The 25835-nt window shown below is 44.0% G+C and overlaps 1 protein-coding gene across 1 annotated transcript; it reads right to left on the reverse strand.

Annotated features, from left to right (window-relative positions):
* Positions 1-1870: 1870 nt before the first annotated feature.
* Positions 1871-12071, reverse strand: LOC140728618 (uncharacterized). The gene is made up of 2 exons (XM_073047619.1): positions 12025-12071; positions 1871-6095 (listed from the first exon to the last, which is right to left on the reverse strand). Exon 2 carries the CDS (start codon positions 4909-4911, stop codon positions 3307-3309), a length of 1605 nt encoding a protein of 534 aa, XP_072903720.1. The 5' UTR covers positions 4912-6095; positions 12025-12071; the 3' UTR covers positions 1871-3306.
* Positions 12072-25835: the final 13764 nt, after the last annotated feature.

Below are 25835 nucleotides of genomic sequence, written 5' to 3' on the forward strand. Positions count from 1 at the left end.
CCCCAGAGACAAATGATTTGAGGATGGCATGGGAAGTGGGGGCGGGGGGAGGAAGGGGGTGCCCCAGAGGAGAACATAGAGGCAAAGAATGGGTACCCCTGAGATGTGTTGGGAAAGAGGTCTCCCAGAGAAAATGGGAAGGGGGAACCACAGAGGGTGTAGGTGAGCAAGGGGCAACACAGAGATGGAGGAAAGGGAGCAACCAAGAGATGGGGGAGGGGCAGCCCAGAGATGGGATAATGGGGACAGCCAGGGAATTGAGAAGAGGATGTGCCTCAGACAGTGGGGTCAAGAGGGTGGGGGTGTGGCAGGAGGTGTCTTTTTTAATTGTATTTTTTATGGCAAGATCCTGCTGAACATTAAGAACTTAAAAGAACAGAGATCTACTCCATCAGCAAGTTGTTTGTTGTCGGAGAAAATGAAGGAGTTGGCCTTGCTGCAGGTTGTCATGCTGCCTGTGACAGAGAGGCATTGGAGTGGGAGTGCAGCTTAACAGCAAGTCATTATATTGAGATCGCAACACCCTGTTGAACATTGTTAACATGGAATACTGTAGTCCAATTCACTGGCTTATTGGTAAACAGCAGGGGAGCTGCATAGCCACGGTCATAGTGTAGACCTCAAACCGTGGTGTCACCTGTTTGCAGCCCCCCAAGAGAAGCGTTGATCAATGCTGCCCCCAGTGTCACTCAGCAAAAGACAAACTATATTGTGTTCAACTGCACACTTCTACACCGTTTATGGTCTCAGGGTCTTGGATTATTATTTGTGTGACAGTATTTTATTGATATCTCTTGTATGTGCCTTGTGATATGTGTGACTATTGGTATTATATTGCACCTTAGCCCCGGAGTAAAACTGCTTCATTTGGCTGTATTTATGTATGGTTGATTGACAACTAAATTTGAACTTAAACTAGTGGCAAAGCCTGAAACGGGCATTGAGGTGAGAAGGGGAGTGACCTAGAGACAAGAGCTAGTGGGGATGTAAAAGGGTAGGAATGATCCAGTGATGGAAGTTGTGGGGGTTGGTGGAAGGGAGTGACCTAGAAATAGAGGGAGTGGAGGAAGGAAAAGGGACACGCAAATTGAGCAGGGAGTGAATTGACTGGTAGATGGAGGAGGATGTAACAGAGCGATCTAGTGAAGAGAGGTAGTGGTAAAAATGTGAGAGACATTGGGGATATCGGGTGAAGCCAAGAAACCGGAAGACAGGAAAGGGGCAGAGGAGTGGAGTGTGGATCAACTGGTGAGAGGGTTGACCAGAGGCTGGGGGTAAAGGAGTGATCTTAAGATGGGAAGAGGATTAGGGGAGGAAGGAATACAGACTTAGAGAGTGGGTGATGAAGTGCCTCAGCCCAAAAAGTCAATCATTCATTCCACTCCTCAGATGCTGTCTAACTTGCTGAGTTCCTCCAGAATTTTGTGTAAATTGCATTTAGTTTTGTTGGTCATTACAACCTGTAAGAATATATCATGATAAGTGTTCTGTGTATGTAATTAAGACATTAGAAGATGCACAAGATTTCAATTGGTCAATATTGATATAAAATTGATAATTCTGAGCAGATTGGTGATGGGCTAGATTGTTGCCTTTGTGCACAAGTGAATAATGTTTGAAAGAAAAGCAAGTGCAAATTGTCAGAGACCAGTTGGTATCACTCTATCCAGAGTGGTGAGCATTCAGTACCCATCAGTATAGGGGATGCATTTTAAGGGTAAGCTGAGTGAACAGAATAGAGCAAAGAACATAACTACAGGGTGATGGGAAGTGTTGGAACAGGAACACTGACAGGAACCAGAGGGACAGAACGGCCTCTCTACTGTTGATTGAGTATGCTGAGGAGTCAGCAAAGACCTGAGACACAAAATTTAAAATAGAACTTATTTATTATGACAGATCCACAATATTTAACTCCAGTCTGGTTAGAGACTAATGTCATCAGAACAATCTCCTCCTGAGACCAGGGTTCAGTTCCAGGTCTGATGAACAGCAATAATAACTCCAAATCTGACACCAACAGTCACTCTTCAATTTACGACTGGATGCACCAAATGTGATGGTTGGATTATACACTCACATAAAAAAGAAACAATGGAATCACTTGGTGGAAGGATCCAGAACCAGGTGACGTTCAACAAAGGTGATCCATTAAAGAACCAAAAGCTATGCAAGGAATTTGTTTGTCCTGTTTAGCCCAATTGACACTTTAATTCACTGGAAATTGGACCCAGTTCTTTCTTTTGGGCCTGTCTCAACTATTTCCATTAGGTATAGACATCAGCTGGTTCTGGACATCAGACCTGATCTCAATGCTTCACTTCAATTATTAGGAAATCATGTATTGACTTGTCTGAAAGATACATTATAAATTCTTCATGCGAAATAAACGAACTATATTTTTTGTCGGTAGTCCCAATCCTTAGATTTAGGTAACAAGATCTCAGTTGTGCCTGGAAGGTCCAGTGCACCCATTCTCGGAGACTTTTGACCACTGAATGGATGCGCAGCTTTCAACAAACTTTCGACTCTCAGCACCTGTGCACTTGACTTGCAGTGATAGTACATTCTGAAGCTCAAAAGATTTCTGGGTAAAAATAGTGCCATTGTAAGTGCTTACAAGAATTGCCTCCCCCCTGCCAAATGGCACCAATCCAGACAATATTTTTTTTGAGAATTCAGTAGCCAGTTTAACACAGCAAGTTCCCACAGGAAATATACTCAATGTCACTTTGAGTTGAGGCATTGTGTACATCAACAGTCAAAGTCAACTTAATTTTTTTCTCTGTCAATCAGCCTTACAAATGCTGTTTCTCTATCATTTGTTACCTTGTCCCCGCCCCACCCTCAACTACAAATGTTAATCTTCCTTGACCCAGAGATTTGAGGGACAAAGAACATGTCAGATATAACTCCAGTCAGCTCATCACCTTCTTCAGTCTGTAGAAAGTCAAGCAAGGAAATTCAAGGGAAACCTCCTCACCCACAGATTGGTGACTGTTTGGAACCCATCACCACAGGGTGAATGAGAGGTAAACAGCAGTGATGGATTGTTGTGGAACAGAAATACAAGCAGAGACTCCCTTCTGTCAACTGGATGTGTTTAAATTCACTAGGTACCTAAGACAGATGTTAAAGTAGAACTGATTTCTTTGTCACAGATCCAGAATATTAAACTCCTGTTCCATTAAGGGAAGAAATTCCTCCCATGTCCCGTGACCAAGGCGCAGAACTGGGTATGATGCGCAGCAAGGTTCAACACCAAAAGTCACTTTTGAACTTGCCTCTGGATTCAGCAAGTGATAGTTAAACCTTTTCCCCAGTGTGAACTCGGTAGTGCGTCACAAGGTTAGATGATTGAGTGAATCCCTTCCCACATTCAGAGCAGATGAACGGCCTCTCCCCAGTATGAACTCGCTGATGTACCTTCAGTTGAAATGACCGAGGAAATCCCTTCCCACAGTCTGAGCAGTTGAATGGCCTCTCCCCAGTGTGAACTGACTGGTGTGCCAATAGGTGAGATGACTGAGTGAATCCTTTTCCACAGTCAGAGCAGGTGAACGGCCTCTCCCCGGTATGAACTCGCTGATGTACCTTCAGTTGAGATGACCGAGGAAATCCCTTCCCACAGTCTGAGCAGATGAATGGCCTCTCCCTAGTGTGAACAAACTGGTGTGTCTGTAGGTTGGATGAGTGAGTGAATCCCTTCCCACACACTGGACACGTGAATGGCCTCTCCCCAGTGTGAACTCGCTGGTGTGTCTGCAGGTGGGATGACCGAGTAAATCCCTTTCCACATTCAGAGCAGGTGAACGGCCTCTCTCCAGTGTGAACTCGCTGATGTTCATTCAGTTGAGATGACTGAGTGAATCCTTTCCCACACACTGAACATGTGAACGGTCTCTCCCCAGTGTGAACTCGCTGGTGTGCCTGCAGGTGGGATGACCGAGTGAATCTCTTCCCACAGTCTGAGCAGGTGAATGGCATCTCTCCTGTGTGAACTCTCTGATGTTCCTTCAGTTGAATTGACTGAGTGAATCCCTTCCCACATTCAGAGCAAGTGAACGGCCTCTCCCCAGTATGAACTCGCTGATGTACCTTCAGTTGAAATGACCGAGGAAATCCCTTCCCACAGTCTGAGCAGATAAACGGCATATCCCTAGAGTGGACTGACTGGTGTGTCTGCAGGTTGCATAATTGAGTGAATTTCTTTCCACACACGGAACAGCTAAAAGGCCTCTCTCCCGTGTGAACTCGCTGGTGCGTTTGTAGGTGAGATGACTGAGTGAATCCCTTCCCACATTCAGAGCAGGTGAATGGACTTTCTCCAGTGTGAATTGACTGGTGTGCCAGTAGTAGAGATGATTGAGTAAATCCCTTCCCACAGTCTGAGCAGGTGAATGGTTTCTCCCCAGTATGAACTAACTGGTGTGCATGGAGATTGCATAGCTGAGTGAATCCCTTCCCACATTCTGAACAAGTAAATGGCCTCTCTCCAGTGTGAACTCGCTGATGTATTTGTAGGTGGGATGACTGAGTGAACCCCTTCCCACAGTCTGAACAGGTAAACGGCCTCTCCCCAGTATGAACTCGCTGATGTAGTTTCAGTTGAGATGATTGAGTGAATCCTTTCCCACATTCTGAGCATGTGAACGGTTTCTCCCCAGTATGAACTGACTGATGTGTCTGTAGATGGCATAACTGAGTGAATCTTTTCCCACACACAGAACAGGTGAACGGCCTCTCCCCTGTGTGAACTCGCTGGTGTGTCTGTAGGTGGGATGACTGAGTGAATCCCTTCCCACATTCAGAGCAAGTGAACGGCCTCTCCCCAGTGTGAACTCGCTGATGTACCTTCAGTTGAGAGGACTGAGGAAATCCCTTCCCACAGTCTGAGCAGATGAATGGCATCTCCCTAGTGTGAACTGACTGGTGTGTCTATAGGTGGAATCTGTGAGTGAATCCTTTCCCACAGTCTGAGCAGGTGAACAGTCTCTCTCCAGTGTGAACTGACTGGTGTGTCTGTAGGTAGGATGACTGAGTGAACTCCTTCCCAGATTCAGAGCAAATGAATGGCTTCTCCTGAGTGTGAAATTGCTGATGTGTCAGCAATCAGGTGGCCAAGTGAATCTTTTCCTGCACATGGAACAGTTGAATGGTTTCTTTCCCTTGTGAATTTATTGGTGTGTCTGCAGGTCGGCAGAGTGAGTGAATCTCTTCCCACACTGAGAGAAGGTGAATAATATCTCCTTGCTATTAATTCTCTGGCAATTTATCAAGTCAGATTTCAGACGTAGAGAATGGATTTCACTAAGTTACAACAGAAAACTTAATTTTAGACACGAAGCACATTTCCAGTTGGAATGAGATACACTTTCATCTCTAAAGACCAATGACAGCTATATTGGTGTTACAAAGTAATGTTTCCTTAAGGTTGTTAAGGGGGAGGTAGTGGGGGTAAGCTCCCATTACCGATTAAATGCTCCCAATGGCATATGTCTCAAATAGCCTCTGACCACCAAGTTCAACTCCTGACCTTCACGTGTGCACTAGCTACTAAGCCTGGTGGAGCCGTTTCTACTGACAGCAGAAGGGACAAAGGCAAGTTACTGGTGCCTTAAAACCTGTCCCTATGGGCAGATGGGGCTCACCAAACTGGTTGGAAACTCATCTAGAAAGAAAACTGGTCTCAAAACATCCACTGCCTTGCATGGCGAAGGCTTCAGAAGTAAACCATGAGGAAAAATCTGGAGCTGGAGTCCCTAAGGCAGTACTAGGTGGAGTTCAACGTTGACTGGTAACTCCTGTGACGCATCTGCTGCCAAACTGTATCGCTCTCCGTCATTCCTTTGGATTCATCAGCTCCGTGGAGAGATGGAGTCTGCTACATGGGCAACAGCCTGCTCTTCATATCGTACTGCCCTGGCTTGCATATTACGTAGACAGTTGGGTTGCAACATCTAGAGTTGACCCAGACCAACGGAGGACCTCTGAAGAAATATCTGGTCAATCCTTAAATATCTGGACAGAGACAGCAAAACTGATGCATTCTTGTCTTTGAAATTCTCATACACAAATTCTTTGTCATTTCTAACCTGTAAAAAGATTTACAAAAGACATCAATGGAAGAAAATCAACATTTCAGGTATTATTTTAGTCTCTATAGTGAGTTCTGACATCACACTTTTACAGCGAGGTTAAACACAAGTTGGAGAAACAACTCCTCATCTTCTAACTGGGCATGGATCAGGCATCCAGACTGACGTCACATTCTGTTTTTTCTGTCTGTACTAGAACGGGCCATTTCTGCCAGTCATCAGTCTGTGACTTGGCTCAGTTTGTCTCTCTCCATTAGTATTATTTAAAAGTTCAACAGTTCAAAGTAAATTTATTATTAAATACATGTATATCACCATATACAATCCTGAGATTCATTTTCTTGTGGGCATACTCAATAAATCCAATAACCGTAATAGAATTAATGAAAGACCACATCAACAAACCATTCAACCAGTGTGCAAAAGATAACAAACTGCAAATACAAAAAGAAAAAAAAAAGAAAAATAAATAAATAAGCAATAAATGCCAAGAGCATGAGATGAAAGGTCCTTGGAAGCGAGTGCATAAGTTGTGGGAACAGTTCAATGACAGGTCAAGTGAAGTTATCCCCTCTGGTTCAATAGTCTGATGGTTGAGAGGTACTAACTATTCCTGAACCCGGTGGTGTTAGTCATGAGGCTTCTGTACCACCTTCTTGATAGCAACAGTGAGAAGAAAGCACCAACTTGGGTAGTGGTGGTTCCTGATATTTCAGGTTCCGGTAATTTCTCACAGTGCTGCAAAGAACTTGTTATAGTCCTTGGCTGCTTTTGGAGTCTTTTTAGCTACTCTGACACCCTCCCCCCAGTGACTGATAGTGTTGAACTCATCGAAGGTAATGCCAATAAGTATGAAGGGGAGGACAATAGTCTTTCTCATTGTATGGCAATTTTGTGATGTGAAAGCTACAGGTTACTTGTTACCCAGGACACAAGGTAGATTGGTGCTGGATCCCAAGGGGGGAGTTTCTAAAATGCCTATGAGCAGCTCATGGTTGAGTTCACTAGGGGATCAGTTATTCTGGATTGGGTGCTGTGCAATGAATCAGAATTGATTAGAAGGTTATTTCTTCAGTGGTTCCACCGGGGCATCACTGCGCAAACGCATGGACGTCAGCCAGTGAGAACATTGAGAAGAGCTTAAAAGCTAAAAGAGTTTAAAAGGAGGACAGTTATTTCTTCAGTGATTTGATTGGAGCACAACTGTGCAACCGTGTGGACATCAGCCAGTGAGAACAGTAAGAGTTTAAAAGGAGATGGTTTTTTTCTTCAGCGATTTGACTAGGGCATGACTTGAGCAAACACATGGATGTCAGCCAGTAAGAATGGCAAGAAGAGTTTAAAAGGAGGCGGTTATTTCTTCAGTGGTTTGATCGGGGCACGACTGCATGAGTGCATAGACGTCAGCCAGTGAGAACAGTGGAAGAGTTTAAAAGCAGACAGCTTTATAGAGCGGGCAGTGGAGTAGAAGGAGACAGAGTAGGAAGGCTTTGGCTCAACAAGGCTTCAACAATAACAGATCGAGGTGAGGTACGTTATCTATGTAGAATACAGACAGGAAGAATGTGAGTGAGACCAGTTTTCTGTGCTCGGTGTCAGATGTGGGAAGTCCAGGAGACTCCCAGCCTCCCAGACGGCCACATCTATGCCAGGTGTGTTGAGCTGCAGCTCCTTAGGGAACTGGAGATGCAGCTGGATGACCTTCACTTGGTCAGGGAGAGTGAGGAGGTGATAGAGAGGAGCTGTAGGCAGGTTGTCACCACGAGGGCTTGGGAGACAGATAAATGGGTAACAGTCAGGAGGGGGAAGGGCAGGAGTCAGATGCTAGAGAGTACCCCTCTGGCTGTACCCACTTGACAATAAGTACTCCTGCTTGAGTACTGTTGGGGGAGACAGCCTACCTGAGGAAAGGAACAGTGGCCGCGCCTCTGGCACAGAGTCTTAGCCTTGTGGCTCAGAAGGGTAGGGAAAGGAAGAAGGCAGCAGTGATAGGGGACTCTACAGTTAGGGGGTCAGACAGGTGATTCTGTGGATGCAGGAAAGAAGCACGTATGGTAGTTTGCCTCCCAGATGCCAGGGTCTTTCTGATCGTGTCCACGATATCCTGCAGTGGGAGGGAGAACAGCCAGAGGTCGTAGTACATATTGGTACCAATGACATAGGCAGGAAAAGGGAGGAGGTCCTGAAAGCAGACTGCAGGGGGTTAGGAAGGAAGTTGAGAAGCAGGACCACAAAGGTAGCAATCTCGGGATTACTGCCTGTGCCACGTGACAGTGAGTAGAGAAATAGAGTGAAGTGGAGGATAAATGGTGGGTGAGGGATTGTAGCAGGGGACAGGGATTCAGGTTTCTGGATCATTGGGACCTCTTTTGGGGCAGGCATGACCTGTACAAAAAGGACAGGTTGCACCTGAATCCCAGGGGGACCAATATCCTGGTGGGGAGGTTTGCTAAGGCTATTGGGGACAGTTTGAACTAGGATTGCTGGGGAGCAGGAACCAAACTGAAGAGACGGAGGAATAGGCGGTTGGCTCACAAATAGAGAAAGCTTGGAGAGTGGGCGAGAGGGAGGAAAGGCAAGTGATAGAGAAGGGACGCGCTCAGTCCAATGGTTTGAGATGTGTCTATTTCGATGCAAAAAGTATTATGAACCAAGTGGATGAGCTTAGAGTGTGGATCAGTACTTGTGGCCATTACAGAGACTTGGATGGCTCTGGGGCAGGGATGGTTACTTCAAGTGCCGGGTTTTAGATGTTTCAGAAAGGACAGGGAGGGAGGCAAAATAGGTGGGGGCACGGCACTGCTGATCAGAGATAGTGTCAAGGATGCAGAAAAGGAGGAAAACATGGAGGGATTGTCTACAGAGTCTCTGTCAGTGTAAGTTAGGAAAAGGGGTTAAAAACTCAACTGGGTGTTTTTTATAGACCACCCAATAGTAACAGGGACATCGAGGAGCAGATAGGTAGACAGATTCTGGAAAGATGTAATAATAACAGGGTTGTTGTGGAGGGAGATTTTAATTCCCCAAATATCAATTGGCATGTCCCTAGAGCGAGGGGTTTATATGGGGTGGACTTTGTTAGGTGTGTTCAAGAAGGTTTATTGACACAATATGTAGATAAGCCTATGAGAAGAGAGGCTGTACTTGATCTGGAATTGGGAAATGAACCATGTCAAGTGTCAGATCCCTCAGTGGGAGAGCATTTTGGAGATAGTGATCACAATTCTATCTCCTTTACCATAGCTTTGGAGGGGGATAGGAACAGACAAGATAGGAAACCATTTAATTGGAGTAAGGGGAAATCTGAGGCTATCAGACAGGAACTTGGAAGGATAAACTGGAAACACATGTTCTCAGGGAAATGTATGAAAGAAATTTGGCAAATGTTCAGGGGATATTTGTGTGGGGTTCTGCATAGGTACATTCCAATGAGACAGGGAAAGGATGGTAGGGTACAGGAACCATGTGTACAAAGGCTGTTGTAAATCTAGTCAAGAAGAAAAACTTACAAAAGGTTCAAAAAACTAGGTATTGATAGAGATCTAGAAGATTAAACAACTAGCAGGAAGGAGCTTAAGAATGAAATTAGGAGAGCCAAAAGGGGTCATGAGAAGGCCTTTGGCGGACAAGATTAAGGAAAACCCCAAGGCATTCTACAAATATATGAAGAGCCAGAGGATAAGGTGTGAGAGAATAGGACCAATCAAGTGTGACAGTGGAAAAGTGTGTATGGAACCGGAGGAGATGGCAGAGGTACTTAATGAATACTTCAGTATTCACTACGGAAAAGGATCTTGGTGATTGTAGTGATGACTTGCAGTGGACTAACAAGCTTCAGCATGTCGATATTAAGGAAGAGGATGTGCTGGAGCTTTTGGAAAGCATCAAGTTGGATAAGTCGCTGGGACCGGACGGAAGCGAGGGAGGAGATTGCTGAGCCTCTGGCGATAATCTTTGCATCATCAATGAGGACGGAAGAGATTCCAGAGGATTGGGGGTTGCGGATGTTGTTCCCTTATTCAAGAAAGGGAGTAGGGATAGCCCAGGAAATTATAGACCAGTGAACCTTACTTCAGTGGTTGGTAAGTTGATGGAGAAGATCCTGAGAGGCAGGATGTATGAACATTTGGAGAGGCATAATATGATTAGGAATAGTCAGCATGGCTTTGTCAAAGGCAGGTCATGCCTTACGAGCCTGATAGAATTTTTTTGAGGATGTGACTGAACACACTGATAACAGAGCAGTAGATGTAGCATATATGGATTTCAGCAAGGCATTTGATAAGGTACCCCATGCAAGGCTTATTGAGAAAGTAAGGAGGTATGGGATCCAAGGGGACATTGCTTTGTGGATCTAGAACTGGCTTGCCCGCAGAAGGCAGAGTGGTTGTAGACAGGTCATATTCTGCATGGAGGCCGGTGACCAGTGGTGCACCTCAGGGATGTGTTCTGGGACACATGTGTTCTTTGTAATTTTTATAAATGACCTGGATGAAGAAGTAGAGGGATGAGTTAATGATGACACAAAGGTTGGGGGTGTTGTGAACAGTGTGGACGGCTGTCAGAGGTTACAGCAGAAATTGATAGGATGCAAAACTGGGCTAAGAAGTGGCAGATGGAGTTCAACCCAGATAAGTGTGAAATGATTCATTTTGGTAGGTCAAATATGATGGCAGAACATAGCATTAATGGCAAGACTCTTGGCAGTGTGGAGGATCAAAGGGAGAGTCCATAGGATGCTCAAAGCAGCTGCACAGGTTGACTCTGTGGTTAAGAAGGCACATGGTGGATTGGCCTTCCTCAATCGTGGGATTGAGTTTAACAGCCGAGAGGTAATGTTGCAGCGATATAGGACCCTGGTCAGACCCCAGTTGAACTACTGTGCTCAATTCTGGTCGCTTCACTACAGGAAGGATGTGGAAACCATAGAAAGGGTGTACAGGAGATTTATGAGGATGTTGCCCGGATTGGGGAACATGCCTTATGGTAATAGGTTGAGTGAACTTGGCCTTTTCTCCTTAGAGTGATGGAGGATGAAAGGTGACCTGATAGAGGTGTACAAGATAATGAGAGGCATCAATCGTGTGGATAGTCAGAGGCTTTTTCCCAAGGCTGAAATGGCTAGCACGAGAGGGCACAGTTTTAAGGTGCTTGGAAGGAAATACAGAGGGGATGTCAGGGGTAAAAAAATTTTTACGCAGAGAATGGTGAGTGCGTTGTATGGGCTACTGGCGGTGGTGGAAACAATAGGGTCTTTCAAGAGACTCCTGGATGGATACATGGAAGTTAGAAAAATAGAGGACTATGGGTAAGCCTAGGTAGTTCTAAGGTAAGGACATGTTCAGCACAGCTTTGTGGGCCGAAGGGCCTGTATTGTGCTGTAGGTTTTATATGTTTCTGGAACTAATTTACTTTTTCACTGACTGGAACATAGAACATAGGATAGTACAGCACATTACAGGACCTTCGGCCCACAATGTTGTGCCGACCCTGCTGTTGTCCCGAAGGAAGACTCTTCATTTGAGATTAACTTCAGAGCTATATTTTTGTTCCTTAGATTTAGATACCACGAGCTTATCAGTGCTTGCAAGATCTAACTGCTCTAATTTCCTGCGCATGCAGTTCCAGAGAAAGTCAGAGCATCATCCATGGCTGCTTGTATACCCAGAAAGCCCCACGACCGAGAGACCCACCAACTCGTCAAGGCTACAGGAATGCGCATGCGTTCTGGAAATGGCGCTATCACCCTTCGCTCATCAACCGAGAAATCTCGGGGGCCCAGTGACGGCCCATGGGGCTGAGAGAGAGGGAAAGGACCGGGACTGCGTGGCCACGGTGTGTCGAGTGCTCACGGTGATTGTCCCTCAGTCGGCGTGCGAACGCCAGTGCTGATGAAATCCTGAGCCCAAGCCCCTTTCCTACCTACCTGCTGCCGAACCTCTGGAGCCTTTTGTCAACTAGACGCATGCGCGGTTTTCGGGAAATGTCGGCGTCTTTTACGCCTGCGCAGTTTACATCTGGTCGCCGTTGGCGAATTGTGAAGCGCGGAGTTGTGTGGGTCGGGATTGTGCCATTAAACTCGTCTGCTAGCATTGGTTCGGCGTCATACAGCTTCTTGATTGGACATGGCATCAAAGGTTATGGAGAGCAAGCCGGGGAGTGGAACTGAGGGGGAAAAAACAGGATTAGCCATGATTGAATGGCGGAGCAGACTCGATGGGCCAAATAGCCTAATTCTACCCCTTTGTTTTATGGTCTTGTATGCTTTGAAACAATTAATGTTTTTTTTAATGTAGAAAATTTAGCAGCAAGCTCCCACAAACAATATACTCGATATCAACAGGCATGCTGTGTGTCAAATGCCAAAGTCCAATCCACTTATAATTGCTGATATAAAATACAAGAGTTCTCCAAATGTTGAATGTATAGAGCACACATACAATGGATTTAAGGGGAAATTGAGTCAACAGAGGAAGAGAAAAGAACATCGTTACAGGGTAATGGGAGGAGACTGAACAGGAATACCGACAGGGACCGCGAGACAGAATGGTCTCTCTATTGTACATTGTATAGTCAGTAACAAACCAGAAACACAACATTTTAAAATAAATTAGCACTGATTTATTTATTGACCGATCTACAATATTTAACTCCAGGTCAATTAAAGGCTAATACCAGTGATGAACAACAGCAATAACTGCAGAATCTGATACCAACAGTCACTCTTCAATTTATGGCTGGATTCACCAAATGTAAAGGTTGAATAATTAACATAGAATTATTTAAACTGCCTCCCTGTGTGAACCTGCTGCTGTTTGAGCAGTTGGGATGATGGAGGAAACCTTTGTTCTCACAGGCCATGTTGCAGCCTCTCAGTGTGAACTCGCTACTGCCCCACAAGGTGGGATAACTGATTAAATCTCATTCCACAAACGGAACAGGTGAACAGTCTCTCCCCAGTGTGAACTGACTGGTATGTCTGCAGGTGGGATGACCAAGTGAATCCCTTCCCACATTCAGAGTATGTGAACGGCCTCTCCCCATGGTGTATCTGTAGGTTGTATGACCAAGTGAATCCCCTACCATAGATGAAGCAGATAAACAGTCTGTCCCCACTGTGAAATCGCTGGTGTGCCTGGAGGTTAGACGACACAGTAAATCTATTTCCACAGTGAGCAGGTGAATGACTTCTTCACAGAGGGAACTCACTGCTGTCCCTTCAGGAAGGATGAACTATTGAATCCGTTCAGCCCCACGGAACAGGTGAATGATCTGTCTCACGTGAGCTCACTCATGTATCAGAAGGTTGGATGACTGAGTTACTCCCTTCTTGCATTCAGAGCAGATTAATGACTTTTCTCTACTGAACTCACTGGTGTGTCAGCAAATGAGATGACAGAGGTTAGGCCTGTCCACAGATAAAGCTGACAAACTGTCTCTCCCTTCTGTGAAATCGCTGGTGTGTCTGCAAGTGAGATGAATGTGAATCCCTTCCCACACTTGAAGCAGGTGAACAGCCTGTCACTCCTGTGAATTTTCTTATATAACTTAAGCAGATTAGATGTCAGAATGAATCACTTCCTGCAGTCAGAGCAGATGAACTATCTCTCTGTGTTGTGAAACTGCTAATACTGTATATCTTCAGGCTGGATGACTGAGTAGATCCTCTCCCACACACAATCCATATACACTACATCTACTGCTCTTCATCAATGTGTTTAGTCACATCCTCAAAAAATCCAATCAGGCTCATAAGGCACAATCTGCCCCTGACAAAGCCATGCTGACTACTCCTAATCATATTATATTTGTTACGTACCCCATAACTGGGTGTCTTACCAGCAAAGATAGAAGTATCCATTGGAGTCTGGTACTATTTTCAAAACAGTGTTTATTAGTAAAATATACAAATCAATATCAACAATGCAAATATACAGATAATACACGTTAGCAATACTAAACCTAAAAGTGTGGGTATAATAATAATAATCAATAATAAACAAGCTCTATCGTTGTCTAGGGGATAATGAATTATCATGGGAAAGTATAAATTTCAGTTCAGTTCATGTAGGCTGAGGTAGTTGTTGGTTCTTTTGTTGTAACCGTTGGAGGGAGAGAGAGAGAGAGAATGGGTGAGCAAACAGTGACAGCTACAGTCAGTCAAACCTTCCTTTACGTTCTTGATCTGTCGATGTGTTGTTGTAGCCATTCAGGTATGACCCCTCTCGCCTTTAAAGCTAGACCGTTCTTCTGTGGTGGACTCGTCACCCAGGCAAGGGTGGACACACACACAAGCCCCCACCGGCCTCGCTATAAACACTGTGAGTTAAAATTGACCGATCCTTCGTTCGGTCTCCGATGCCCCACACCTTCTTGTGGGTTCCAACACTTAAGCAGTGCTCACTAGTGTGCCTCTTGGTGCGCTTCTTGGTGTGTCTCCTGGTGTGTCTGAGGGGTGTCTCCCCAGACCTCACTTTTATCCTTACTCACAGGGTCTCAGGTGTCAATCAGTTTTGAATGGCTTAGCCCTTCAAACCAGCCCACTCCGGCTGTCCACTGAGGAATTTTAATGAACAGAATAGTACAAAGTAAACAGCCCTCTCCAGAGCCATAAGTCTTACAGGAGTCATAATATGGTGGAACAACAAGATTCTCTCTCCCGGTGTTCTCTCTCCCTTATCTGAAGCAAATGTTCCAGTCCCAGTATGTTTTTCCCTTTGACTCTCTTTCTCTCTCATTAGCAGCATGGCAACAGTAACAGTTTGTGATTCTCCCGGGGGGGGGGGGGGGGGAACATGGGCAACTCTGTACCCTTCTGCCCATCAGAGCTGTTCATCCTTCATAACATACCTCTCCAAATTTTCATAAATCCTGCCTCTCAGGATCTTCTCCATCAACTTACCAACCACTAAAGTAAGACTCACTGGTCTATAATTTCCTGGGCTATCTCTACTCCCTTTCTTGAATAAAGGAACAACATTCGCAACCCTCCAATCCTCTGGAACCTCTCCTGTCCCCATTGATGATGCAAAGATCATCGCCAGAGACAGACAGACATACTTTATTGATCCCGAGGGAAATTGGGTAAGCAGTCTCCTCCCTCGCCAGGGGTACCTCTGATCTGGTCCTAGCAACTTATCCAACTTGATGCTTTCCAAAAGCTCCAGCACATCCTCTTTCTTAATATCTACATGCTCAAGCTTTTCAGTAATGCTGCAAGTCATCACTACAATCACCAAGATCCTTTATCATAGTGAATACTGAAGTATTCATTAAGTACCTCTGCTATTTCCTCCGGTTCCATACACACTTTCCCACTGTCACACTTGATAGGTCCTAATCTTTCACGTCTTATCCTCTTGCTCTTCACATACATGTAGAATGCCTTGAGATTTTCTTTAATCCTGCCCAAGGCCTTCTAATGGCCCCTTCTGGCTCTCCTAATTTCCTTCTTAAGCTCTTTCCTATTAGCCTAATCATCTTCTAGATCTCTAACATTACCTAGCTCTCTGAACCTTTTGTGAGCTTTTCTTTTCTTCTTGACTAGATTTATTACAGCCTTTGTACACCACGGTTCCTGTACCCTATCATAACTTCCCTGTCTCATTGGAACGGCCTGGTTGAGGGAAGTGCCTGGTGTGAAAAGTGCCAGTCTTTGGCTCAAGAGTCTTCAGCGAGGAGGCTGAGGGAGGAGACTACGTCACAATTGGAGAGGGTGAAGACATGACCGCTAAGCTGATTCAGAGTGCTACATGCATGATGTGGGAGATCAGGGACACTGATGGTGCCCCCGGCTGCTACAGCTGTGGAAAGTGTGTCCAGATTCAGCTTCTGAAGGAGCATGTTGCAGCACTGGAGAAAGAACTGGATGACCTCAGGTTTATCCGCAAAAACGAGAGTTTTCTGGACAGGACCTACAGTGAGGTCGTTACACCAAGGATATTGGAAGAGAGAAAGGGGGCGATGATGAGGAAGGAAAGGATGCTTGAAGTACAGGAGACCCTGGGGGATGTACCTCTCGTAAACAGGTTCACCCTCTTGGAAGCTGTCGGGACAGAAGGCACCGCCAGTCTGAGATGCGGACAGGTTTGCAAATCGAAAATTGGTGCAGAAGCAGAGCCGAGGAGTCAGACATCAGGAAGAGCCGTGGTAGTAGGGTACTCCATAGTAAGAGGTATGGAAAGGGGTTTCTGTGGCAACAGGCGAGATTTAAGGATGGTGTGTTGCCTCCCTGGTGCTAGGATCCAGGACATCACGGTCCGATTGCAGGAATCCTCAAGGGTGAAGGTGAACAGCCGGAAGTGGTAGTGCATGTCGGCACAAATGACACCGGGAAGAAGAGGAAGGACATTCTGCAGCGGGACTTCAGAGAACTCGGAAGAAGGCTGAAAAGCAGGACTTCCAGGGTGGTTATCTCCGGTTTGCTTCCAGTTCCTCGTGCTGGAGAGGGCAGGAACAGGGAGATAATGGATCTGAATGTGTGGCTGAGGAACTGGTGCAGGAAGCAAGGATTTATATTCTTGGACCACTGGGATCTGTTTTGGGGCAGGGATGAATTGTACAAAAGGGACGGGTTGCACCTTAATAGGCGGGGGACCAGCATTCTGGCAGACAGGTTTGCCACTGCAACACAGATGTGTTTAAACTAAGTAGTGGGGGGGGGGGGGGGGGAGGGGATGAACTGGAAATATAAAGATGGAGTTAAAGGGAAAGTGAAAATAAGAAAAGTTAAAAAGGACAACAGAATCAATGGAGTAGAAAGCTCAAGAAGAGATCATACAGTATGGCCAAGTGAAATAGGAATTGATATGAAAGGAGAGGGGAGTAACAAATTAAAAGTATTATATATGAATGCACAAAGTATAAGGAATAAAGTAGATGAGCTTGAAGCTCAGTTGGAAATTGGCAAGTACAATGTTGTGGGAATAACAGAGACATGGCTTCAAGCGGACAGGGCCTGGGAAGTGAATAGTCAAGGATATATGTCTTATCGAAAGGACAGACTGACTGGCAGAGGGGGTGGGGTGGTTCTGTTGGTGAGGAATGATATTCAGTCCCTTGCGAGGGGGGACATAGAATCAGGGGATGTAGAGACAGTATGGATAGAACCGAGAAATTCTAAGGGTAGAAAGACCCTAATGGGAGTTATCTACAGGCCCCCAAACAGTAGTCTGTTTGTAGGGTGTAAGTTGAATGAAGAGTTAAAATTGGCATGTCGCAAAGGTAATGATACAGTTGTCATGGGGGATTTCAACATGCAGGTAGACTGGGAGAATCAGAATGGTACTGGACCCCAAGAAAGGGAGTTTGTGGAGTGCCTCTGAGATGGATTCTTAGAACAGCTTGTACTGGAGCCTACCAGGGAGAAGGCAATTCTAGATTTAGTGTTGTGCAATGAACTGGATTTGATCAGGGACCTCGAGATAAAGGAGCCATTAGTAGGTAGTGACCATAATATGATATGTTTTAACCTACAATTTGAGAAGGAGAAGGGAAAATCGGCTGTGTCAGTATTACAGTTGAACAAAAGGAACTATGGAGCTATGAGGGAGGAGCTGGCCAAATTTCAATGGAATAATACCCTAGCAGGGCAGACAGTGGAACAAAAATGGCAGGTATTTCTGGGAATAATGCAAAAGGTGCAGGATCGGTTCATTCCAAATAGGAAGAAAGATCCTAAGGGGAGTAAGGGGTGGTAGTGGCTGACGAGGGAAGTAAAGGACAGTATAAAAATAAAAGAGAAGAAGTATAACATAGCAAAGATGAGCGAGAAGCTGGAGGACTGGGAAGCTTTTAAAGAGCAACAGAAGATAACAAAAAAGGCAATACGCAGAGAAAAAAATGAGGTACAAAGATAAACTAGCCAAAAATATAAAGGAGGATAGTAAAAGCTTCTTTAGGTATGTGAAAAGCAAAAAAATAGTTAAGACCAAAATCAGGCCATTGAAGACAGAAACGGGTGAATTTATTATGGGAAACAAGGAAATGGCTGATGAGTTGAACAGGTCATACAAAAAAGCTGGATGAACTCAGAAGGTCGGGCAGCATCCGTTGAAAGGAGCAGTCAACGTTTCAGGTCGAGACCCTTCGTCAGCACTGAAGAAGGAGGGGATAAGGGCCCTATAAAGAAGGTGGGGGAGGGTGGAAAACCAATCAGAGGAAAGATCAAGGGGTGGGGGAGGGGAAGCAGGGAGGGGATAGGCAGGAGAGGTGAAGAAGGAATCTAAGAGGAAAGCACTATGGGTAGTAGAAGAAGGCAGATCCTTGAGAGGTGATAGGCAGCTAGAAGAGGAGACAAGAGTGAAGGTGGGATGGGGAAAGGGAGAGGCAGGGAATTACCGGAAGTTGGAGAATTCGATGTTCATACCAAGGGGCTGGAGACTCCCCAGACGGTCTATGAGATGTTGTTCCTCCAACTGAAGTTTGGCCTCATCATGGCAGTAGAGGAGGCCATGTATGGACATATCCGAATGGGAATGTGAAGGAGAGTTGAACTGAGGGGCAACCGGGATTAGATTAGATTAGATTCCTTCTTCACCTCTCCTGCCTATACCCTCCCTGCTTCCCCTCCCCCACCCCTTGATCTTTCCTCTGATTGGTTTTCCATCCTCCCCCCACCTTCTTTATAGGGCCCCTGCCCCCTCCTTCTTTAGTCCTGACGAAGGGTCTCGACCCAGAACGTTGACTGCTCCTTTCAATGGATGTTGCCCGACCTGCTGAGTTCATCCAGCTTTTTTGTACGTCTTGATTTGACCACAGCATCTGCAGTGTACTTTGTGTTTACTTTGAGTTGAACAGGTACTTTGGATCTGTCTTCACTAGCAAAGACACAAACAATCTCCCAGTTGTAATAGTGGCCAAAGGAACTAGGTAATAGATGAACTGAATGAAATTTATATTAGGGAAGAAACGGTATTGGATAGACTGTTTGGTCTGAAGGCTGATAAGTCTCCGGGACTTGATGGTCTGCATCCCAGGGTACTTAAGGAGTTGGCTCTAGAAATCGTGGACGCATTGGTAATCATTTTCCAATGTTCTATAGATTCAGGATCAGTTCCTGCAGATTGGAGGGTGGCTGATGTTGTCTCACTTTTCAAGAAAGGAGGGAGAGAGAAAACAGGGAATTATAGACCAGTTAGCCTGACGTCAGTAGTGGGAAAGATGCTGGAGTCAATTATAAAAGAGGAAATTACAACACATTTGGATAGCAGTAGAAGGATCAGTCCGAGTCAACATGGATTTATGAAGGGAAAATCATGCTTGACTAATCTTCTGGAGTTTTTTGAGGATGTAACTATGAAAATGGACAAGGGAGAGCCAGTGGATGTCGTGTACATGGACCTCCAGAAAGCTTTTGATGAAGTCCCACATAGGATATTAGTGGGCAAAATTAGGTCACATGGTATTGGGGGCAGAGTACTGACATGGATTGAAAATTGGCTGGCTGACAGGAAACAAAAAGTAGCGATTAACGGGTTCCTTTCAGAATGGCAGGCTGTGACTAGTGGGGTACCGCAAGGTTTGGTGCTGGGACCGCAGCTGTTTACAATATACATTAATGATTTAGATGAAGGGATTAAAAGTAACATCAGCAAATTTGCCGATGACACAAAGCTGGGTGGCAGTGTGAAATGTCAGGAGGATGTTATGAGAATGCAGGGTGACTTGGACAGGCTAGATGAGTGGGCGAATGTATGGCAGATGCAGTTTAATGTGGATAAATATGAGGTTATCCACTTTGGTGGCAAGAACAGGAAGGCAGATTACTATCTAAATGGAGTTAAGTTAGGAAAAGGGGAAGTACAACGAGATTTATGTGTTCTTGTACATCAGTCAATGAAAGCAAGCATGCAGGTACAGCAGGCAGTGAAGAAAGCTAATGGCGTGCTGGCCTTTATAACAAGAGGAATTGAGTATAGGAGTAAAGAGGTCCTTCTGCCGCTGTACAGGGCCCTGGTGAGACCCCACCTGGAGTATTGTGTGCAGTTTTGGTCTCCAAATTTGAGGAAGGACATTCTTGCTATTGAGGGAGTGCAGCGTAGGTTCACAAGGTTAATTCCCGGAATGGCGGGACTGTCATATGTTGAAAGATTGGAGTGACTGGGCTTGTATACACTGGAATTTAGAAGGATGAGAGGGGATCTAATTGAAACATATAAGATTATTTTAAGGGATTGGACACACTGGAGGCAGGAAGCATGTTCCCTCTGATGGGTGAATCCAGAACTAAAGGCCACAGTTTAAGAATAAGGGTTAGGCCATTTAGAACAGAGATGCAGAAAAACTTTTTCACCCAGAGAGTGGTGGATATGTGGAATGCTCTGCCCCAGAAGGCAGTAGAGGTCAAGTCTCTGGATGCTTTCAAGAGAGAGTAAGATAGAGCTCTTATAGATAGCAGGGTCAAGGGATATGGGGAGAGGGCAGGAATGGGGTACTGATTGTTTATGATCAGCTATGATCACAGTGAATGGTGGTGCTGGCTAGAAGGGCCGAATGGCCTACCCCTGCACCTACTGTCTATTGTCCCTATACAGAACTCCACACAAATATTCCCTGAATATTTGCCACATTTCTTCTGTACTTTTCCCTGAGAACATGTTTCTAATAGCATATATCATGAAATTTGTTAACTTTACATCAGCAGTACAATGAAATACACGACAAATAAATATAGAGAAAAAAAGAATTATAGTTGTTACATATCCCGTGGGTATCTTGTGGCTGTCTTATGACCATGATGTAATTGAGCATCTGGTGAGCATGATGCAACCGTCTTGTAATGGTGGGATGATGTAATTTCCCACCAATGTGAGGTCACATGATGTAATTTTCCCACCAGAGAGAGGTCATGTGACAGCCTGTTTCAACAGGTATAAAACGGGAAAGCCTTGCTGTGATGCAGGTCAGTTCATTGTTTAATTTGTCAGACTCCATTATGCTGCATATTCATCTCATGATGCAGTTTCATTTTAAAGCGGAGTTTTACTTTCTATTGTAATTTGTGCCAGCAGTTTTGAAAATCACTGCCAGTTATGTTCGAGATATCTTTGATTTAATTTTTAAGTCTATGTATTGGAGAGTGAAGATTTGTCAAAGTGTGGGGAACCCGAAGGATCGAGAAATGTTGGTGTCGTCGGCGGTAATACAGGGTCGACCTTATTGAGTCCTCATTCATGGAGGTAGTAACCTGCATTCGAGATAGCCCCTGCATTGTGAAAGCAGAAAGGGCTGGGCGCAGCATTATTCGCCAGGGAAAAGGTCAGTTCTTTAAACCATTTTTATTTCCTTCGTTGTGAATCCTTCGGGCAAGGCATATTTCAGCTGGGATCAGCAGTAACATCACATTGTCGAGGAATTCGTTACTTCAGGAAAGTCTCTCTTAATTGACTGTTAGATCATTTGGACTTCCGCGTTTACCACTTTTAAGAACTGTGTTCACATTTATCGCTTTAAGAACTGTTCGAGTTGCTGTATAGCAGTTAACTTCCGGTTAAGTTAGTCGTTTGCTTACTTTTCATTTTTATTGCGCAGTGTTTAATAAATGTTTTGTTTATAAAAAACCTGTCTCAATTCTATATTCATTGTTGCCATATTGTAACACAGTATGTATGGCTTTTAAATAGTAATTAATAAATAATAATTAAGTGCTGCAAATAATTAAATAAAAGTAATGAGATAGTGTTCCTGGGCTCAATGTCCATTTAGAAACCAGATGACAGAGGGGAAGCTGTTCCTGAATAACTGAGTGTGTGTCTTCAAGTCTCTGTTCTCATTTCCCAATGGTAACAACGAGAAGATGGCATGTCCTCTGTGATGGTGTCCTTTGCACTGCTCCTTGAAGATACCTTGGATACTCCGGAGGCTGGTACTCATGAAAGAGCTGAGTAATCTTACAAGTTTCTGTTACTTACTTTGATCTTCTGCAGTAGCGCTCCCCCACCCCACCCCACACGGCGATGCAGCCAGTCAGAATGTTCTCCATGGTACATTTGTAGAAGTTATCAAGTGTTTTAGTAGACAAACCAAATGTCTTCAGTCGCCTAATGAAATATAGCTGCAGCCTTGCCTTCTTTATAGCAGCATCAATATGTTGCATCTGGGTTAGATCCTTAGAGATATTGACACCCAAGAACTTGAAATTGCTCACTCTCTCCACTTGAGATACCTCTGTGAGGATTGGTGGATGTTCCCTCGTCATACACTATAAGTCTACAATCAGCTCTTTGGCCTTACTGATGTTGAGTGCAAGGTTGTTGCTGCAAACAGCTTAATGACACAATGACATGACTCCATCTTATTTTGTCAATATTTGTTATTTATTTATAATTATTTCTTTTTCCTTTATTTTTGCATTTGCAGTTTGTTGTCTTTTTCACACCAGTTATCTGCCCTGTAGTATGGTCTTTATTAATTCGGTGGTGGTTATTAGTATTATTGAGTATGCCCGCAAGAAAATGAATGCCAGGGTTCTAAATGGTGACATGGAGTACATGTACTTTGATAATAAATTTACTTTGCGTTTTTATGGGGATACAAGTGTATAGGAACTGGAAAGCCATGGTGAAAATGAGGTGGTCAGTCAGGGAATTCGAAGTTGTTGAGAAGATTGAGAGCACGTGAAGTGTTGTGGATGCAGGTGGGGGGGGGGGGGGTTTAGATTGGAGTCGAGGTATGCAGGAGCAGACTGAGACGATAACCAAAGACAAACATGCATAGTCAGTTCCTTGGATCTGTGATAGAAACACTATTGTGTGAAGGAACTAGGAGTGGTGGCAGAGCTCCAGAGCTGATGATGTTAGTGAAGTAACCACGTCATTAACAGTGGCCTGATGGCTCAAAGGGTCTTTTTCAAGGGGTAATTAAGCAAGAGGAGGCATCTGAGAGTTGCCACCTGGGATCACATCTGGGGTTCGGCGTGACCTCTACAAGTGATGGGTTACACCTGGACCCGAGGAGGACCAATATTCTTGCAGGCAGGATCGGGAGTGAATTGACTTTATTTCTTACGTCCTTCAAATATGTAAAAATCTTTACGTCTCCTTCTGAATGTACAATGTGCAAATTATAGTAATTTGTAATAAATAGTATGTATAACAGGACATTAAATACAGCTTAGAAATACAATTGCATCAGCATGAACTAATCAGCCTGATGGAAGAAGCTGCCCCAGAGCCTATTTGGCCTGACTTTAATGCTGTAGGACCATTTCACAGATGGTAGTAGCTGCAACAGTTTGTTGTTGGGGTGACTTGGGTCCCCAGTGATCCTTCAGGCCTTTTTTATGCAACTGTTGGTGTAAATGTCCTAAATAGTGGGAAGTTCACATCTACAGATGCACTGGGCTGTCTACACCACTCTCTGTATCTCCCTGCGATTGAGGGAAATAGAGTTCCCATACCAGGCAGTGATGCAGCCAGTCAGGATGCTCTCAATTGTGCCCCTGTAGAAAGTCCTTAGGATTTGGGGACTCATGCTGAACTTCTTCAGCCATCTGAGCTGAAAAAGGTGCTGTTGTGCTTTTTTCTACCACCCAGCCGTATGTACAGAATAAGTGAGGTCTTCGGTGATGTGTATGCTGAGGAACTTAAAGTTGTTCACCCTCTCAACCCCAGATCCATTGATGTCAATAGGAGTGAGCCTGTCTCCATTGCTCCTGTAGTCCACAACCAACTCCTTTGTTTTTGCGATTGAGAGGTTGTTTTCTTGACACCACTGTGTCAGGGTGATGATTTCTTCTCTGTTGACTGCCTTGTTATTAATTGTGATAAGGCCAATCAACATAGCATCATTAGCAAATTTAATTAGCAGATTGGAGCTGTGGATGGCGATGTAATCATGGGTATACAGAGAGTAAATGAGGGAGCGAAGGACACAGCCCTCAGGGACACCTTTTTTGAGGGTCAGAGGAGCCTTCACCCTGCCTTGTGCAGCTTAGATTGTCAGCAAGTGGTAAGAGTAGGCTCCTTTACCTCTGCTCCTCTAACCCTCAGCACAAGAGCACCACAGGGCTGTGTTCTAAGCTCCCTCCTTTACTTTCTGTACACCCATGACTGTCACCATCCACAGCGCACTCTGCTAATTAAATTTGCAGATGATACATTGATTGGCCTTATCTCAAATAATAACAACATTTTGTGGTTTCACTGCCTTGATGACTTTGTACAGATTGTAGATGCATTTCTTGAGTTCCTGTTGGTCACCGACAATGCAAGCTCTGTGTCACACGCGAAGTACTGCTCACACGGAACTGTTGATCCAGGGTTTCAACTCATCTCACCAACCAGACCTTTATCTGCAAGTCCAAATTGTTTATATACTTCAAGTAACAGCATTGGTCAAAGACTGTCAATTACAAAAATAATCATGTTTCTCCAACCAGCAAGTCAACTTCAGATCCAATTTGACAGGTTCTCACCTTTGAAATTTGTCAAGACCTCCTATTACATTTTTTTTCAACCCTCTGTTAGAGATCAAGCCTTTTCGGTATGGAAAATAAAGGGTATAGTATGTTTTCGTGATTAATTTTTGTATAACTGTTTCATGTCTTTTGAACAGTTGTCTAATAAATATAATTTACCCAGATCTCATTTTTTTTTTAGATATTTACAGATTAGAGATTTTTTGAATACTATGTTATCTACTTTTCCGATTTCATATCCAACCAATATCACAGAAAAGATTTTAGGTTTAAACCCTTATCAAAAGGGTTTAATAACAATCATTTATGATATGATTATGAAAACAGAGTCAGGTATATCTGATAAAATTAAGAATGAATAGAAGGAACTTCAACTCTCCTTTTCTACAGAGAAATGGGAGAAAATTTTTCAATTAGTTAATTTTTCTTCTATTAGTGCTAAATATGCGTTGATTCAATTTAAAGTGGTACACAGGGCCCATATGTCTAAAGATAAATTAGCTCATTTTTATTCTCATAAATCCAATCGGTGATAGATGTCATTCTGAGGTAGCTTCTTTGACTCATGTTTTGGTCTTGCCCTTTTCTGGAAAAATATTGGAAAGCTATTTTTGATACTATTTCTACAGTTCTGCGTATTGATTTACAACCTCATCCTATTACCGCAATTTTTGGTCTACCAATAATGGATTTACCCTCCTCAGCTTGTTGAATGATTGCAATTGCTACTTTAATGGCTAGAAGACCCATTTTACTGAATTGGAAAGCGATTAACCCTCCGACTAGATCTCAATGGTTTTCCCGAACCATATCTTGTTTAAACTTAGAAAAAAATTAAAAGTGGTACTTTTGATCCCTCGGTTAAATTTGAAGAAACTTTGAAGAGGCCTTTTATTCAATATTTTCATAGAATGTAATTTGACCTTTTCTGATTCCTTTGTATTAACCTTAAATATAGGTAGAGGAGCGGAGTTGATGACATTAATGATTGTATCCGATGTAAAAAAAAAATCAGCCCAGCTTTGTTTAGTTTATCTTATTTTTGATTTTTCAATTTGGGTTTTTTTTTCTTTGTTTTTTCTTTTCATTTCTTTATATCATGTTTATATTAAGAGCTTGGGAGGTCAACTATATTGGTGTTACCTATTGCTTATATCAACATGTGTTAATTACCAATAATGAAATCCCACTCTCTTTGTACTATTATGACCGCTATGTATACGTGTTTAAAACTTAATAAAAAGATTGAAAAAGAAAGAAATCTGTCATGACCTTACTAAAGTCGGCTGCATCAACCATGCAATTACACAAATAGTTAA

The sequence above is a fragment of the Hemitrygon akajei genome, chromosome 5, assembly GCF_048418815.1.
Source record: "Hemitrygon akajei chromosome 5, sHemAka1.3, whole genome shotgun sequence".
Taxonomy (NCBI): Eukaryota; Metazoa; Chordata; class Chondrichthyes; order Myliobatiformes; family Dasyatidae; genus Hemitrygon; species Hemitrygon akajei.

Excerpts from the sequence above, each read along its gene's own strand:
- LOC140728618 (XM_073047619.1), bottom strand. The coding sequence starts at position 4,911 with ATGCCATTCATCTGCTCAGACTGTGGGAAGGGATTTCCTCAGTCCTCT.